Below are 17945 nucleotides of genomic sequence, written 5' to 3'. Positions count from 1 at the left end.
CCACGAAGCTAACAAGGGAAGAATTCCCTGGCTCTGGGCTCTTTCTGCAGGAAAGCTTCTCTATGGGGGATGAAGTGCCACTGGGTTTCCCACAGTGATGGCACCACTGGGCACTGCACAGCAACACAGAGATAGACATGGAGCACATGCTGGGCCCATGGGCCCACCCGCCTGCCTTGTATAGGCGGGAGCCGCTTACCTAGGGAGAGTCCATTGGTGATAGCAGAGGAAGAGGTGAGGGTGAGGCCCCTGCGGGGGCTGCGGGACTCTAGGACGCTGTCGTCCAGTAGGTGCCTTGCTTTCTCCGAAGGGAATGTCGCACTTTTACTCTCAACTACACTCAACTGACACATCATACTGGAAAATGGAAAGGAAGAAAGAAGGCAAAGCTCCTTATCTATGGAGTAACAGTGGTTATGCCTGCTTTAGGGTCCTGAGCAGATGGTGCAACTGCAGGAAAAAGACCTCCACTTGGAAACACAGTACATATAAGTCTGCCTCTGTCATTATCTCATGGAGTGACCTTGGGCAAATTACATCTTTTTTCTGAGCCTCAGTTTCTCCAGCTATCAAATGGGGATAATAGTACTTTCCCTGTCTGTCTCCAAGGACGATTAAAAGGCTCAAATGAGCAGATGGTGGGATTGTGCCTGTGGGCAATGGAGGTCATGCAAATGGAGGGACGGCATAACTCAGTGGTCACCAGGCCTGCTTCTGAAGTCACATACCTAGTCCAAATCCTTGCTCCAACAATTCCTTACCAAGGTAAGGCACTCCACCTTATTCAACCTTATTGGACTCATTCTTAAAATGTGTATAGGAATAGAACCTATATCAGAGGCCTGCATGGGAACTCAGTGAGATAATGCTTGACAGGCATGTAGCAGAGTATCTAGCACAGAGTAAGAGTTAAATGCTGGGAGAGCAACTACCTCTTTCTTCCAGGCTGTGAGCATCTTCAGGGCCAACTTGGGTTGGGCTAAGTCTTGTACTTAGTGGTGGAAGGAAGAGGGGAGAGAGGGAGGGAGGGAGCAAAGAAAGCGAGGGAGAGAGGGAGGGAAAGAAAGGATAGACTGACATGTTCAGGAGCTCCCCAGCAATGCTGAGGACCCATATGTGTCTACTAGCTGTCAGCCCCACAGGGATGGGTAGGTCAGTAGGTTCACTGCTCTGCAGGCCTTCTGTAGCAATTGGCAAGCAGAGAGACTCTGAGTCCCAGCACTGGCAGGCACCATGAGATACCTAACACTGACCTGCATGACAGTCACTTGGTATCCACTGGGCTCTGGGGATCTTCACAAGAAAGGCACTGGCTGAGTCTAGGCAAACTTTCTGGAATCTCACTGTTGCCTCCTTGCACTTAGCATTCTTCCTCTACTGGCTACTGAGCCTGTGATACCTGTAATAGTATGTAGATTGTGCTCCCACAGCTGTCCTTCAGCTCTTCCCTGAGCCCATGCCAGCCTCAGGAGAGAGTACCAACTAGATACCAAGTGCTCAGGTCAACAGCTCCCAGTACAGGGTGAGGGAAAGACCCAGTTAGCAAATATTTTCCAGCATTCTTTAAACTATACCCTTCAGCTCAGTCCACTCTAAGACCCTTGGAGAGGACTTGCTCAGTCACCCACTTGTTGCCCAGGCTGTGGCTCTTCCTGTGTCTTGGGACCGGGGGTGTGGGAAGGCTGCCAGCAACAGATGCATCAGGACAGGTGGGCCTCCGGCCGAACCTTGCAGAACTGGAGCCAGCAGAAGGGCCTGTGAACAAGTAGAGATGAAGAGCAATGGGAGTTATGGTGGCAGGGGCGCTGTGGAAACTGGGTCAGAGCTGTGCAGGCTCAGAGGCAGTAGGCTTCTGCTTTGGGGATGAGGCATCTGGCCTGGTGGTGGTCACAGGCATGGCTTCCTACTCATTACATACTGACACTCCCCCGCCTCCAATCTAATTAGCTCTCAGGGATGACAACTGCTTGTCAGAAAGGCCACGTATCTCACTGCACATTGCGCCCAATGAAAAGGCAGCCTTGCTGGCTAATACAGAGCCAAAGGGTGAGTACTGTGGATGGATGTGGGGATGAGAAGCCTCCATTACCCCATGGCATGACTTACCCAAGGCCATCTATTTGTTAAATGATAGAGTTGAGACTTAAAAGTATGTCTTCTGACTCCAAACCCAGTGCTTTTACCTCTGCATATAGTTACTTTCTGTCCTTCACCTGTTCATTCAACAAAAAGGGACTGAGCACTTATTGGGGGAGGTAGCAATTTACTGAGTCAGAACACAGTTAAGCAGTAGTTTATATTCTAGGTCTGCCAGTTATCAGTTAGGTGAATATGGACAGGTTATTTACTTTATTCCGGGGACCTTGGTTTTCTCATCTGAAAAGTGGGAATTAAATCCACATCGCAGGTTGTTGGGAGGTAATGATATACTTTCATAGTTAGTATTCATACTTATTTTATGATGATGATTATTACCATATCTCCCTTGGCCCCAGCCAAGTCGTTACAGCCAAGTGAGTCAGGGAGTCACAAAATCCTGCTGAGTATAATGTACAAAGACTAAAGTAGGAGTCCACAAATCCTTCATGCTGGCCATATCTGCAGCTATATTTTGAGGGATGTGGCCATGACCATTGTTGCATTTGAGCAGTGAGGTCTTTAAGTGAGATGACCCCAGCTGTTAGCCCAGCCCGAGCTTCTTGGGGCAGACACCAGGGCATCAACAGAGGGCTTAACAACTTCTGCAGAGCAAATCAAACAGAGCAAATCAAAGGGGCTGCTGCCTGGCCATGCTTAGGAACTTTCCTTGGGACTGTGAGGCCCTAGCTCTGTCCAGAGCTGCAGAATCTCCACCACAAAATCCTGTAGATCCACAAATGACCCAAGGCTTTCCATGTCCTCCAACTTACTTGAGCCATTCTTATTTTAATGTCTAAAAAATTGATCCACATTCCCAGCACGTAAACTGTGGGGCTGTAAACTATAAGCTCTGTAAGATCTGTAAACCTGTAAACTCTCAGTTCCTATTTTGTTAAATGACTAGGTAAAGGACAGAATGTGGCTGAATGAAGGCATAGGGGTATAAGCACTGGATTTGGAGTCAGAAGACCTACTTTTAAGTCTCAATTCTATTACTTACCATTTGGGTGGCCCCAGGTAAGTCTGACATGCCTGAAGATTCATCAGGTAGGGGAACTCACATCATCTCTAGCTCTGAACTCTTGCTCCCAGCTGAATTCCCACTTCCCACTAATTATCTCATCCCCTATTATGCCCTGTCTACACCCCACTTTTCACACACACCTCCTTCATTTCTCTGAGGTCTCACTATCAACCCTTTTCTCAGGCATTGGCCAGCGCTTTCCATTGTTCCCCTTAACAACTATTCCCAAATATCATCTCTCTCTAAGCTGCTTGCTCAGCTTCATAGACCTCTTCCCTTTTTTTCAGCACATAGTTGTTTATTCATCATCATGATCATTTCTTAAAACATTTGCATCAATTCAGAAAAAGAAATAAAAAGAAGACAGAAAAAAATTCATACATACCATACCCCTTACCCCTTCCTTTCATTGATCACTAGCATTTCAATCTACTAAATTTATTTTACCATTTGTTCCTCCTATTATTTATTTATTTGTAATCCATATGTTTTACTCATCTGTCCATAAGGTAGATAAAAGGAGCATCAGACACAAGGTTTTCACAATCACATAGTCACATTGCGAAAGCTATATCATTATACAATCATCTTCAAGAAACATGGCTACTGGAACACAGCTCTACATTTTCAGGCAGTTCCCTCCTCCCTTTTATTTCAATAAGAAAGCTGTGGTTGTCAGGTTTGATTTCTCTCACTTGTACCCCTGCAACTGCCACATGTACCTCCATTAACACCATCCTGCCCTTCAGCCATGGGGAATGAGGTTTCCTCTGTCCAAGGCGATCCCTTGTACACAGTAAGAGGACAGAGTAGCCAAAGCAATAGTAATTTAAACAGTGCCCTATTGGGGCAGGTATAGTGAAATGAATCAGTGACACAGAAGGAAAGCCTAGAACTTGTTTTTCATGATGGTGGTAGAATTAAAGTCAATAGGGAAGAGAAAAAAAGCACAAACTCTAAGGGGAAAGATAAATAAACTTGACTACATTAAAACTACACATTTTTATACAAAAAAAAGACAAAAACATCAAAGCTAAAAGGCAAGACACAGTCTGCGAGAAAGTATTTGCCACCCACATAACCAACAAAGGATTAGTGTCAGATATACAGAGAACTTCAAAAATCCATTAAGAAAGGGGCATACCACATAGAAAATGGGAAAAGAATATGAATTGGAAATTCACAGAAGAGAAAACTAAAACGACTGATAATTATAAGGGAAATTGGTTAACCTCACTGGTAATAATGGAAATGCATATTATGGTAAAAATGGGATATTTTCCCACCTAATCAGTAAAAAAATAATTAGTCTGACAATATCAAGTGTTGGCTAGGATTTAGAGATAAAGGAACTCTAGGTCAGAGCTCATATTAGCACAAACTATTTGGAAAGCAATCAGCAATATCATTACCCACAATCCATATTTAACATAAATGCCATGTCTTTTTTACCCAGTGATTTCAGTTCTAAGTATTACCCTAAAGGAACTCTTCTATGTGTGCAAAAGGAGACACATATACCAGGATGTAGTAGTACTGTGTGTAACATCAAAAACAACCTATAGTAACAGAGACCATCAGGAGTTAGAAACAGGGTAAGATAATGGGTAATTGGAGCTGAAGGGATACAGACTGTGCAACAGGACTAGATACAAAAACTCAAAAATGGACGGCACAATACTACCTAATCATAATGCAATTATGTTAAAACACTGAATGAAACTGCATCTGAGCTATAGTTTTTTTTTGTTGTGTGTTTGTTTGTTTGGTTTTTTTTTCTTTTTTATACATTTTTTCTATTTTTTATTATTATTATTATTTTTATTTTTTTCTCTATATTATCATTCTATATCTTTTTCTGTTGTTTTGCTAGTTCTTTTCCTAAATCGATGCAAATGTACTAAGAAATGATGATCATACATCTATGTGATGATATTAAGAATTACTGATTGCATATGTAGAATGGAATGATTTCTAAATTGTTGTGTTAGTTAATTTTTTTTAATTAATAATAAAAAAAAAAACGTGCGTCAATAAACTCCTGCTGTTTAAGCCAAAAAAAAACAAAAAACAAAATAAACAAACAAACAAACAAAAAACAACCTATATGTCCCTCAGTAGGAAAACAGATAAATAAGTTGTGGTTTATTCATTTAACATATTCTACAGAACAGAAAAAAATGAGGGAACTGGATTTATAGTTATCCATATGGATAAATCATAAAAACATGTTAAATGGAAAGAATAAGTTGCAAAAGAATATTTATGGCATGATATAATTTACATGAAATTGTGGAAAACATACAAAACAATACTAGATAAATTTATTCATAGGTATATATGTAGCAAAACACTAAAACCTGCACAGGAATGACATGAAATGATGTCAGAACAGTAGGTACCTCTCAGAAGGAAAGGAAAAAAAAGCAGATTGAGTGTGAGACTTTTTCTCTCTCTGCAACATTATATTACCTACAGAAATATTGAGCAAATATGGCAAAATGTTCATATATGTTAAATACGGATGGTGGGTAATGGTTACTTATGATATTTTATGTTCTTTTCTCTATGTGTTATTTAAAAATTGTGGACACCTAATTTGTGCCAGGTGCTGTGCCGGGAGCTGTGCTGGGATCTTTGGTTTGCCATTCCAGATCTACTCTTCACCCTGTGCCATGAACTAGGGAGCTGCAGCATGGGGCCTGGATCAGCAAGCTCTCTGACCCTCTGGCTTCTCACTGAGTTAGGTCAATGGGGAGCACGAGCCAGAGACTGGAGGGGACAGGGAAGGGGGACATTGATTCTTTTGGCTTCTTCCCGGTGCTGTCACTCCTGTGAGGTGGTAAACTCCACAAGCCCCCTCTGGTTCTGGGTTTATGTAACCACTGCCTCCTTGCTCTTGAGGTCTGTGGGTGGTAACAATGCTCCATTGTTTTTAGGCTTGGGGTACTGCACTGTTTCTTGGGGTTTCCCTACAGTCTGCCCAGAGGGGGTCCATGGCAGGCCTGTGAGGGATATGTGGAAGTCCTGCCATTGTAGCAAAGCTTTGTGCATATATGCATTTTTAGGCAAGTGGGGTCACACTGTCATCAGCTTCAAGGCTGTCATTTTTTTTAATACGGACTACTTCATGAATTTGCCTGTCATCCTTGCACTGGGGCCATGCTAATCTTCTCTGTATCCTTCCAATTTTCGTATATGTGCTGCTGAAGCCAGCATAAGGCTGTCATTCTTAACTAGAGAACGCATCAGACTTATTAGGGGATTTGAAAAAGCTCTCTAGGTGATATTGATGTGCATCCGGGTTAAAAAAGCAGAGGCTCAAAAAGCTGGGACCAAAAACAGGCTCTAAATCTGTCCTGGAAGAAATGTCTCCTGTAGTTGCTCCACAGAAGAAAAGGAAGTATGAAAACCATCCTACTTTGTTTTTGTTTTGCACATATTGCTCAATAAATGAATTTATGAAGAGGGCGGAATTTGTCTTGTTTATCAGCAGCCATGTATGGGGGATTAAAATCTCACTGCCTGAGTCATTCTGGCTCCTTCCCATTCTAGGTTCAGGAAAGTGTTTTCTAAAGGTCAAATTGTATTTCTCCTCCAGCATGAGTTTTATACTGGAACTCAAGGCTCCCTGGTGTTGTAGTAGTCAATTATGGTGGAATGTTATGTGCCCAGTGCTGAGTTTTGTGGCACAAAACATGAGGTGGGTACTCTTTACAGGTAGGAAAGCAAAGGCTTATTTATCTACTAAATGTGGGAGGCAAGACATGACCCAGGTATACTCACTACTAAAGTGGCAGCTGGGGTGGGGGTTGGGGGTGAATGCTAACATTCAAAGATGAAGTATTTTGGTGAAAACAGGAGGAAGAGGGAACACAATGATCCCATTTGAAGTGATCAGATAAGCAGGAGGCACTTCCTCTAGGAAATATGACATAGATAAGATCCAATTGCTACTCTTAAGAAAGGGATGGTGAAGGCAATTAACATCTATTATGTAACAACTGTGTGCAAAGCTTGTACATAAACTTCAGTGTCCTACTTCATTGAAGCCTATGCAGTAGATACTTTCATTATTGCTATTTTAAAGGGAGGCTTGGAAATTCATCAAGGTTCCACAGCTGGAGGGGTTTGCTAGATTTATTCTCTTAACCTGGCACTGCTGTCACAGAGCTGGATGCTCTGTGGCTCTTCTGGTAACTTTTTTTGGCCCCTTCCAGCTCACTCCTGATTCTTTTTCTTACCTTTCTCCACGTGGTTCCTGCCTCCTGGCTCTGATTCCTATATTCAGTCTCTCCCAAAACCTCTGGACTTGCCCTTGGTGTTTGGTCTCTTCCACTCAACTTCTGATTCTCCCTCTAGTACTAAGCCTGAATCTGCCCCACACTTCTTTCTGCTTTGGACAGGTTTGGGTGGCATGGCTGGTCTCAGATGCCCCTCAACCTACTTGGGTGAAGGGTGGGAGGCCCAAGCAGAAGATTGTGCAATCTCCCTGGGTCCAGTTTCAAAGCTAAGGCTGCTCTCAGTGCCCTGTCTTAGCCACTCCTGCGTACTCCCATCCTCTGCAGTGTTGATCAATAGCCTGGATCTGATATGGAAGCAGAATAATTTCCATTCAGCTGGGACCTGGGAAAGGGGAGCAGCTTCTCTGCTAGTAAGCGATATCCTCTGCTACCCAAAGGCTTTATGTTCCTGCTCTGTCCAGCTTGGGGAAGTCACCATGTGACAGTACCAGGAACATGTATCTTTTGGGATCATTTCTGAGCTGAGCAGCTGGCAATTTGTTGTTCTATGTCTTTGGGATGGAAGGGGAGGTGGGGAGAAGTGATAATGAGCCAGGGCTCTGACCTTGGCTTGGCAGAGTGTAGTCCCCGATATAACATGAACAGTTGGAAAAACTGACCATGTGGCTTCACTATCTCAGAGGATTGCTTTATTTTTCCTCAGCATAATTTTTCCATGAATAATCTTTAAAGTTCTTTAGATGACTGTCTCTTTAGTACTTTTATTGGAACATACGAGAACTGACAGTCTCTGTGGGGAACGAGATATCATGTTGAAAAAAATCTGGTTTTCATTACATTTCTCTCAAGAAATGAGCATGCTGCCCAACAGATCACTCATTGATTGGAAGAGTAAAAGTATGGGGCCTTCTGATAACAGAGTGGACAGGACTAAGGATGATAAGCAGCAACAGCAAAGCACCCGGGATCCAGAAGTGGACAGGCCTGGGCTCCCACTTGTGCTGCCACTTGCAGGCTGTGTGACCCTGAGCAGGCCACCTCACATATCTGAGTTTGAGTTTCTACATCTCAAACTCAGGGAGAGTGATCCTGACCTTGCAGCCTCCCTACGAGAAGTGAATGATAGAGCATCTCTCCTTTCTTGATGCAACAAATATCTACTGAGCCCTGACCCTGTGCCAACTAAGAGGCCAGATACTAGAAACACAAAACTGAATTAGAAAAATGTTATTCTGCCTACATGGGGTTTATAGGCAACCAGATAATTACACCAAGGAGAGACATATGCTTATTGTTATAGTTAGATTCAGGTACCTGGCCAGGTGATGGTGCCAAGTTGTTCTGTTGCTGTGGACTTAAATTATCAGCATGTGAAATTCATCTATGGCTGATTACATATACGGGTGGCTAAGAGGAGTGAATTCTGCAATGAGTGAGGCATCAAAGGAGAGGTCAGAAGAAAGAGAAACAGCTCACTACAACCTAGCAGAGCTTAGCACAGTCCAGCAGAGCTCAGCACAGCCCAGCACAACACAGCTAAGTGCTCAGAGCCAACTTAGACCCAGACATTTGGAGATGCAGAAAGGCCATGTCCTGGGGAAAGCCATTTGAACCCAGGAGCTGGGAGAGAGGGCCAGCAGATGTCATCACATGTCTTCCGGTGTGAAAGAGAAACCCAAATGAAAGTTAGCTACCTTTCCTCTGAGGAACTTTAAGCTTGTAACTAAATATATCCCCTTTAGGAAAGCCAGTCCAATGAGGTAGTGCAACAGTGGCTCAGTGGCAGAATTCTCACCTACCATACCAGAGACCTGGGTTCAATTCCCAGAGGCTGCCCATGCCAAAAAAAAAAATTTTTTTTGGACGGTGCAGTGCAGTGCAATGGTGGCTTAGTGGCAGAATTCTCGCCTGCCATGCTGGAGACCCGGGTTTGATTCCCGGTGCCTGCACATGCAAAAAAAAAAAAAGAAAAGCCAGTCCATTTCTGGTGTATTGCATTCCAGCAGCATTAGCAAATTAAAACACTTATCAAAGGAAAATAATGATAATAAATGTGGTAATTATTATAAATGACAAAAACTATAATGACAACAGTAATGATGGTGGTAATGATAACAGTTAACATTAGCATCCACTATGTGCCAGAAACTATGCTAAGTGATTTGGATATAAACCTCATTTAAACTTCACAACACTGTCACAAAGGTAGTGTTATTTCTGTTTTATGATGTGGAACCTGAGGTGCAAGGAGGTTAAGGAACTTGTCCAGGTGAGCAGCTGGTGAGTGGTAGAGCCAGGAGCATAGTGCATTTGAGGGTAGGGTCAGAGAGGACTTTTGGAAGGTCTGACATCCAGGCTGGGCCAAGATTTCCAGCAGAAGTGGTAATGTATGCAGATGAAAGAACATATGCAAAGGCTCAAAGATGATGGCGAACAGAATCTACTAAAGAAACTCAAAAGAGGCAGGCTGGATATACAGCAAAGGGTGGGGAATGTGGGAGATGAGGCAAAGAAACAGGCTATGGTCAGATTCAGGGCCTTTTGAGGAGCCTGGAGTTTTTAATGAGGGGAAGGCATAGATATTTTAGGAAGGGATGGTGATGTGCTCAGATCAAGGCACCCTAGAAAGATCACCCTGGAGGGATAGAGAACAACAGTGATGAAGAGATGTGGAAGGAAGGGTGTCTAAGAAGTGGACTAGCCAGTGAGTGTGGAGGGAAGGAGGACTCAGGGTAATACTTGGTAGAAGCTGGTACCATTCACTTAGGGAACAGGTTTGGGGGTTGATGAGAAGTTCAGTTGGAACTGATGTCTGATTTTCATGGGGAATTCTGTGGGCCTGGTGCTTAGAAGAGAGCTCATGGCTAGCAATCAATGTGTATGACTTGTCAGCACAAGGGAATTGTGGAATCTCAGGAGAAGGCAAGATTATTTAGGGAGTATATGTTCAACGAGAAGAAGGCAGGCCAGAACAGAACATGGAGGAAAGCAAAGTCTACGGGATGAGAAGCAAAAACCAAGGCTAGAAGAACAAATACTACAAATACATTTTTAGATGCATGAGGAAGATGATCTTGTGTCTCATTTGTTATTCTAAAGAACAGTTTCTCAGAAGCAGCGTGCCAGGCTCCCTACTCCAGTAGCCCCTGGTCTCAGCTGTCACTTCCTGCTCAGAGACAAACTTGTAGAGGAAATAGGCATCTTTGCGGATGAAACACACAGCAACTGCCCCCTTTTCTCCAGTCTGGGTCTCCAGAGAAAGCAAACTGGAGGGGCCTAGACTGTCATGTTGGCCAGCCAGCAACATCGAAGCACTCCCCAAGTCACAGTGTTCTCTTCTGTCCATCCCACAAGGGCCATGATAGACAAAGTTGAAGTATTTGGCAAACACAAACTACCCAGAAATGATCTCCTATTCAATATACATTGCTCTCAGGTCAGGAAAGAGAAATAGAAGGGAAAAATTCTGATCTTCTCCCGTCTTTTAAGGGTCAAATTAGACAACAGTGGGGACTTTTATTGAGATACCAGGCCAAGTGCTTTCCATCATGCATATCCCCAAGTTCTCACAAACAGGGCTATTAGCATTCCCATTAGCCACATGGGGCCGCAGGTTCTGAGAGGACCCCATCCTCCTCCTGGGTCAAATGCTTCTGTCATATGTTCCTGTGGAAGTCTGTATCTACATGCGTCTACAGAATTTGTTCACATGTAATTAAGGAATTATGTATGAACATTTGTTTACTATCCATTTTCCTTACTAAATACATGCTCTGGGAGGCAGGGGCTGTGTTACCAGGGTCCAGCACAAGGCTGGGAGTACAGTCAGATGGCCTAAGCATTTGCTGGATAGAGGGGTGTGGTGCTCATGCCTGTAGGGGGGCTATGGCCAAGGAGGACCTGCAGCCAGGATGGGAAGCCACATTCCCATGGATTTCCAGCAGCATCGGAGCAATTCTACTGCTGCTTAAGGGGGTGTTTCCCAAGTCTTACATATTAGAAAGTAATGGAAGGCAGCTGTGGCTGAGGGAAAACTTCAACTTGGAGTCAAGAGACTTGGGTTCCAGTCCAGCCTCTGCTCCGTGCTGAGCTGGGAGCTCATGGTCAAGTCTCCTCACCCTTTTGAGCCTCACTTCCCTCACTGGAGAAAGGGAATGACAATTGCCACAATCTGGTGCATCTGAAAGCACCACATTGAATGTCTGGTGCACAGGGCATACTTTCACCAGATTTGAAGATGTGAAGGGGAGTCAGTATCTCTTGGGTTGCTTTCCTTCACACACTGAAAGCCCTGTTCCCTGATAAGGGACTTAAGCCCTTTCAGTCCTTCAGAGCCCTGCAGCTTTCTGGGGCACTGGGGTTGCTCTGCACAAAACATCTGTGTTTAAACCCTTCTCTAGCCAGGTTTCATGGTCAAGCCTGGGAGCTGGTCACTTTTACATTCACACACATTCTTTATTTCTCATACATGCAGCTCTCATGAGTCCTGACTCTGAGCCAAGATCTAGTTCACACATCACTGAGAATGTCCCAGTTCCTTGCTCTCTGAAAAATGGCATCTAACCACCTTTTGGATGTAGTAAAGTTGAGACACTTTCTCCTTGGAGTAAGAAGGCCTAGAATCCCAGACCACAAGGAGCACAGAGCAAAGGAATGCTGTGGAAGCCATTTATGCCCTGTGAGGAGGTGGGCCATGTCAGGGCAGAACTGGGTTTAAGTCTTGCTCCTCTGTTTGACATTCATGTAACAGGCTACTAAGGTGGAAGACTTCAAGAAAAAAAGCAGGTGGGAAATTGCAGCGTGAATGGGTGAGAATGTCTTTCTCAGCCCTTGAGTTCCTCACCGAGGGGACCCTCATCCATTCTGAGAATAGAAAGGGCAGAGTGAGTCGATCTCTGAAGAGACGAGCAGGTGGAAAGTGGGGAGGTCTCTCTTCTACTCTAGCATAGTAAGGAGGTCCACCATGGACTACCCAGGAAGCCTGAAATATGTCTCCAGAAGTTGGGAGACTCAGGGGACTGAGTGCCTTACTCATGTCTGAGGAAGCCACACTTCAGTGAGCTGCATGAACAAGGTCTGCCAGGACAAAGATGATGTATGCCTCCTGTGGACTGAGGTGGCCTCATGGGAGGAGAGCAAGCATAGGATTGTCTTGGGTACTGGCTCACAGAGTTTTTGGGGTTACAAGCAGCAAGAAGCTATGGAAGGCCTGTGAAAGAAGTTGCAAGTGGTCCCCCAGAATGAATTTGTATCTTCCTGGGTTAAGGAATCTGTGGCATCTCTGAAAAACCTGAGCATGCCTGTGAGAAGAAGCATCAGCTTTATCAACTGCCACCTAGAGGGCTGTATGTCCCAAGACAGCAGCAACCACCTCTAAGATTGTGTCCTTTTCCCCAACCTCTTCTCTTTAGGCCATGGTTAGCAAGTGGAGGGACGGGGAGAAATGCTAAGTGTGGCAGATGGGTCAAGCATCCCTGCTCTCCTGCCACAGAAGTTGGGCTGAAGCACCCTAGCCAAGGCGAGGGAAGGAAATTTAATACCAAATCCGATTTAGAGCTCTCATTCTGACATAGAACTAGCATTCTAAGGACCAAATTGAGACAGTGTGGACTCAAAATGTCTGTAGGAAAGTCACGGATGATCCAAGGTGGCCATCCAGGGGCAGGCGATTACTTGCACTAAATAAATGCAAGGGCAATGGAGGCAGAGCTTAAGTGGTACTTGTTCCACATGTTGGTTTCAGGTGATGTATCTGTCCAGAAGCCCCAGGCCCAGCTCTTGGCTCTGCCACCTACTCAACACATGATGCTGGGTGAGTTATTCCATCTCTCTGTGCCTTAACGTCTTAGATTATATAATAGGCATAATATTGGCATCCACTTCACAGGATACTTGTGAGATTCTCTGAGCGAACACATAGGAAGTGTTTACAACAGTGCCTGGTAGAAAGTAAGTACTCAATACATGTTAATTACTATTATTTAACTCTTTGAGCCTCCATTTACCTAATGTGAAATAACTGTTGGGGTCTTAAAACATGTCCACACATTCTTTGACACTGCTCCCACTGAGTGGTGGGGTCTATATCCCTTTCCTTCAACTTGGACAAGTCTTTGTGACTTCTGAGGCTAGGTCACAGAGGTGCCATGCAGCTTCTACCTTGCTCTCTGTGAACCTTCACTCTGGGGAAAAGTCAGCTGCCATGTAAAAGTCAGACTACCCCAAAGCTGCCATTCTGTGGGGAAATCCAGGCTACATGGAGAGGCCACACAGGTATGTTCATTCCAGCCCAGAGCATCAAGCACCAGGCATGTGAATAAATGCCTCTACATGTTTCTAGCTATCAGCCATTGGGCCACTCTCAGGCTTCACAGTCTTTCCAGTTGAAGTACCAGACACTATGGAATCAAGACAAGCCATCCTGGAGGTGCTTTGTCTGATTCCCTAACCCACAGAAACAATGAGTGTAATAAAATAGTTCTTTTGTGGCACTAAGTTCTCAGGTGGCTCGTTAGGCAGCAGTAATAACTGGAATGGCTGGTGAGTGCCTGGGTTGGAGCTGAGGTGAGGGCCCTCTGGCTTCCTGCCCAGTGCTCTGTGGACCGCCTCACACTGCCCCTCCACTGGACAGCACCAGCACTGATTCTGATGCTAACAGTGTAATGTTACTGATGAGTAAGTATGTGTAAGGCACTGTGCTATGGGCTTTTCCAGAACAATCTTGGTGAAACTTCCCAGAATCCCTATGAAGTAAGACTACTCCTACTCCCATTTCACTGGTAAGAAAATGGAGGCTCAGCAGGATTACGCCAATTGCCCAAGGTCCCATTGCAAGGAAACATTAGAGCAAGGCTTTGAACTTAGGTCTGCCTGACTCTAGAGCCCAGGCTTTTAACCACTAGGCAATAAAACAAAGGAAATCAAAAGGTGTGTCTGAGAGAAGCCCTAATGGTATGAGTACAGAAACCTGAGGCCAAGGCTGAGATTTTCCATGGACTCACTTTGTTGCCAAGGAATCTTCAAAGAAAACCTGTCAGCTGGTTAAGCTATGTGGAGGTGGGGCTAACAAAATCTGGAAATGTCTTTACTAGTTCCAAGGCACACATAAACATTACTTGCCCTCTCTGGGGGTCAATGTTCTTTATGATTTTTGCTCTCCAGGAAAATATTAGTTCATTTATATAAACTAAACATTACATACAAGGGGAAAATTGAAAATGTGGCATTCTTGGCCTTTTTTTTTTTTCCCTCCACCAACCCAGAAACTGAGAAGTTTTCTCCATTTCCTTTCTCACAGTCTATTTGTTGGGGTGGAACTGCCCACAGAACCATTCCCCAGGGATGGAGAGTGGAGGCAGCACTCTGTGGGGTTCAGGAAGTATCCCAGATATAAAGGGCACAGCCTCAGCTCAGAGACCACTTTGGATATTAAACAAGGTCTCAAACAGACCCAAGACCAAGGCTGCCAGTGATGCTAGAACAAAGGTCTCCCTAATCCAAGTGGACATAAATCAATCAGGGAAGTATGTGTAGCTTCAAGAAGGGTCAGAGAGCCTACCCGGCAATCTTTGTCTTGCTCACACTAGGTTCCTTTTGGCTCCTCAGTATGCTACTCCTTGCCTCCTTGTGGCTTTTGATGCTTGTCTCCCCACTAAAACATGAACTCCATGAGGACAGGGTCTTTGTCTTTTTTTTTGCTGGGTACCTGGCTCATAATAAGTGCTTCAGTTATAGTAGGCCGTTGGCATGTATGTCTTCAGTGAACAAATGAGTGAATAGATTTTGGGGCCTTTCCTTGGCAGGTATTAGGTGTCTGCTGAAAAGAGAGCCCAGAGCTGTAGCTTAACACCCTCCTCCTGAGGAGCTGAGGGAGGCTGCGTTCCTCCCATTCCTGGGACTGCAAGAGGCACATTCCTGTCCCTGAGTCTGGTCAGGCTCTTGCCACGCGCACAGTGTAACTGCCAGACCCATGGAAGTCCTCCTTGGAGCTGCCTCTCTGATACCACTCTTCATCAGATTCCTTGACTGTCTCATGGCTGCAATATCACCCACTGCTTCTTGGTCATCTAAGGCTGTAAGTGGGAAGCCAGGACTACTGAATGTCTGAAGCCTTTCTAGACACTCCCAGCCCCTCTGGTGATCAATGAAAACCTAAACATCCTGCTTCCAGGGCTGAAGCCAGGGATTTGGAAAATTGGTGGAAAACACTTCTGTGAGTGAGGACTTGGCTCCACTGTGTAAAAACTGCCTGCATCAGCACTTCTCTGGATGGGAGTGCCAAGTCAGCAGCCAGCCCACTCTGGAGTTGTCACAGAGAATCAGGAGTCCAGAAAGCCCAGCAAAGAGCTCAGAGGTCAGGGCTGAAGGGGTGAGTTAGGCAACCAAGGATATTTACCAAGTGCCCTTACATGCCAGACTCTGGGCTGGGCCTAGGGATTCCAGATTTGGCCCTAATCTCAGGGACCTTTCAGTCTGGGTGGGGAAGACAGACATGGAACAAATAAACACACAGATAACATAACTTTCTAATAACCGTGGAGGTAAGTGCTCTGAAGAAGTACAGAGATTAGAAGAGAGTGTAACACAGAGGTCAGCAAACTTTCTGAGAAAGACCAAATAGTAAACATTTTAGGCTTTGCAGGCCAGAGGGTCTCTGATGCAACAAACTCAATTCTACCATTGTAGCAAGAAAGCAGCATAGACAATATGTCAATGGATTAGTGTGGCTGTGGTCCAATTAAAAAAAGCAAGAGTTAACCATAATTTACCATCTCCTGGTGTAACAGGGGGCCTGACCTGGTGCAGGGGGTGGATAAGGCTTCCCAGAGGCAGAAATGTTTAGCTAAAACCTGAAGGCTGATTTAGTGACAGAGGCAAAGTTATAACATTGATAACAATATCATCAGTTGATGAGTGGGTTCTGTGTCAGGCATTGTGCTAAGTGTTTTGCAGAAGTGATCTAATAAATTTTCACAGCAATCCTCTGACTGAAGTGTGGTACTTAGAGTCAGGTGTCAGCTTGGCTAGGTGAAGGTGCTTAGTTCTATTCCTGTGGACATGAGCCAATGACATGTGAACCTAATCTGTTGCTGATTACACCTGCAGTCGGTTAGGAGGCGTGCCTGCTGCAATGAATGGTGTTTGATTTAATTGGCTGGTGCTTAAATGAGAGAGCTCAATATAGCACAGCCCAAGCAGCTCATGTACCTCATCTCAGCACTCACAGCTCAGCCTAGGCCTTTGGAGATGCAGAAAGAAACCACCCCAGGAAAAGTTGCTGGAACCCAGAGGCCTGGAGAGAAGGCCAGCAGAGATCACACTGTGCCTTCCCACATAAAAAAGAACCTCAGTTGAAAGTTAGCTGCCTTTCCTCTGAAAAACTAACGAAATAAATCCCCTTTTATTAAAAGCCAATCCATCTCTGGTGTGTTGCATTCCAACAGCTAGCAAACTAGAACAGGAAGGTATCATTATTTCCAATTTATAGATGGGGAAATTGAAGCTTGGTGAGTATGCTGGGTGTTTCCTGCTTGTCACCCAGATGCATTCTCTGCCCTGCTCAGTTTCTTGGAGACTGATGTCCAAGATGCTTCTCCCAGCAACTTTGGTCCCTGGCTTCCAGTTGGGTATGGCCAATGGGAGGCTCTGGCAGCAGACTAGAAGGGCAGGGGAGAGAGGTTGGGGTAGCTCTTCATAATCCCTCCCTGCTTTGTCACTGCATCTATTGCAGCAGCTATGTCCCTTCATGACCACAATTCCTGCCAGGTCAACCTTCCTTTGCATCTTAACATCACTGGAGTCAATAACACTTTTTCTTTCTCATGTCCTTTAGCCTAAGAGTGCTGGGTGGCTTGTTACTGGTTTCCTTCATTAAAGTCTTTTCATGTGAACTCTCTAGGAGCAATTGTTTCCTGCCAGAATTCTGACTGATGCTGGGGGGTAGTTAACTTGCTGGTTAACTTGCTGATTCTCACACAGCTTACTAAGTGACCAAACCAGGTCGAAATGATGGTGGGTAGAAGGGAAGGAGAGTCTGCTGAACCTTGAGGAGGCTGGGCTAGTGCTGGGGGTTGAGTCCTGGCTCCATGGTACTGGTTTCCATTGTGCAAAGGGTCAAAAGAGGCTTGTAAATGCAGCTTTTCCTTTCATGGTCTAGTGAGTGGCACAGTTCTTAGGACTCCCAATTAGCAGTTTGAGTTTTCTAAGCTTAGCTCTTGGTCTACAACCCTCTGGCCTCTTCCCTGTGGCACTGCAGCAGGGGTGCTGGTGGAGCCTGGTATAGACCTGGCTTGGTCTCTTTCTCAGAGAGGAGGTAGCCGGTGGCTGCTGGTGAAGAAATTTGGGTCAGATAGCTGCCCGGAGGGAAGAGGAGGTCTCTGCTGCCATGCCCCTGGGAGTGAGCAGCCTACAGGCTTCTTTTGAAGGCTGACTTGTTGAATGGCTGCTGCTAGGAAGGGTGAGATTGGCAGTGAGGGGCTTGGGTTGATATCTTGCTGGGAATGGAGGACACCAAGAGGATGGGGCTTTCTGAGACTCAG

At 45.1% G+C, this 17945-nt stretch overlaps 1 protein-coding gene and 1 non-coding gene across 22 annotated transcripts in view; both read right to left on the bottom strand.

Moving 5' to 3' along the window:
* Positions 1–17945, bottom strand: part of RALGPS1 (Ral GEF with PH domain and SH3 binding motif 1) — a 617170-nt gene that overhangs the window by 23502 nt on the left and 575723 nt on the right. For 17 of the 21 annotated variants that reach the window (XR_013169371.1, XM_077145262.1, XM_077145266.1 and 14 more), the window contains 2 exons: positions 1629–1755; positions 200–357 (listed from right to left, as the gene is read on the bottom strand). Coding sequence is in view for 20 of the 21 variants with exons in the window: in XM_077145262.1 (XP_077001377.1) it covers positions 200–357; positions 1629–1755 (285 nt within the window). In the remaining variant the exon portion in view is untranslated. Of the gene's footprint in view, positions 1–199; positions 358–1253; positions 1400–1628; positions 1756–17945 lie in introns of those variants that run through there. The other 4 variants (XM_077145295.1, XM_077145302.1, XM_077145321.1 and 1 more) reach the window with 2 other exon arrangements.
* LOC143675267 (U6 spliceosomal RNA) lies at positions 6276–6382 on the bottom strand. The gene has a single exon (XR_013171507.1). It is a non-coding gene; the product is annotated as a U6 spliceosomal RNA (small nuclear RNA).

Source organism: Tamandua tetradactyla, chromosome 2 (assembly GCF_023851605.1).
Source record: "Tamandua tetradactyla isolate mTamTet1 chromosome 2, mTamTet1.pri, whole genome shotgun sequence".
Classification (NCBI taxonomy): domain Eukaryota; kingdom Metazoa; phylum Chordata; class Mammalia; order Pilosa; family Myrmecophagidae; genus Tamandua; species Tamandua tetradactyla.
The sequence above is the reverse complement of the archived record's forward strand: the minus strand, read 5'-3'. Positions and strand labels throughout refer to the sequence as shown.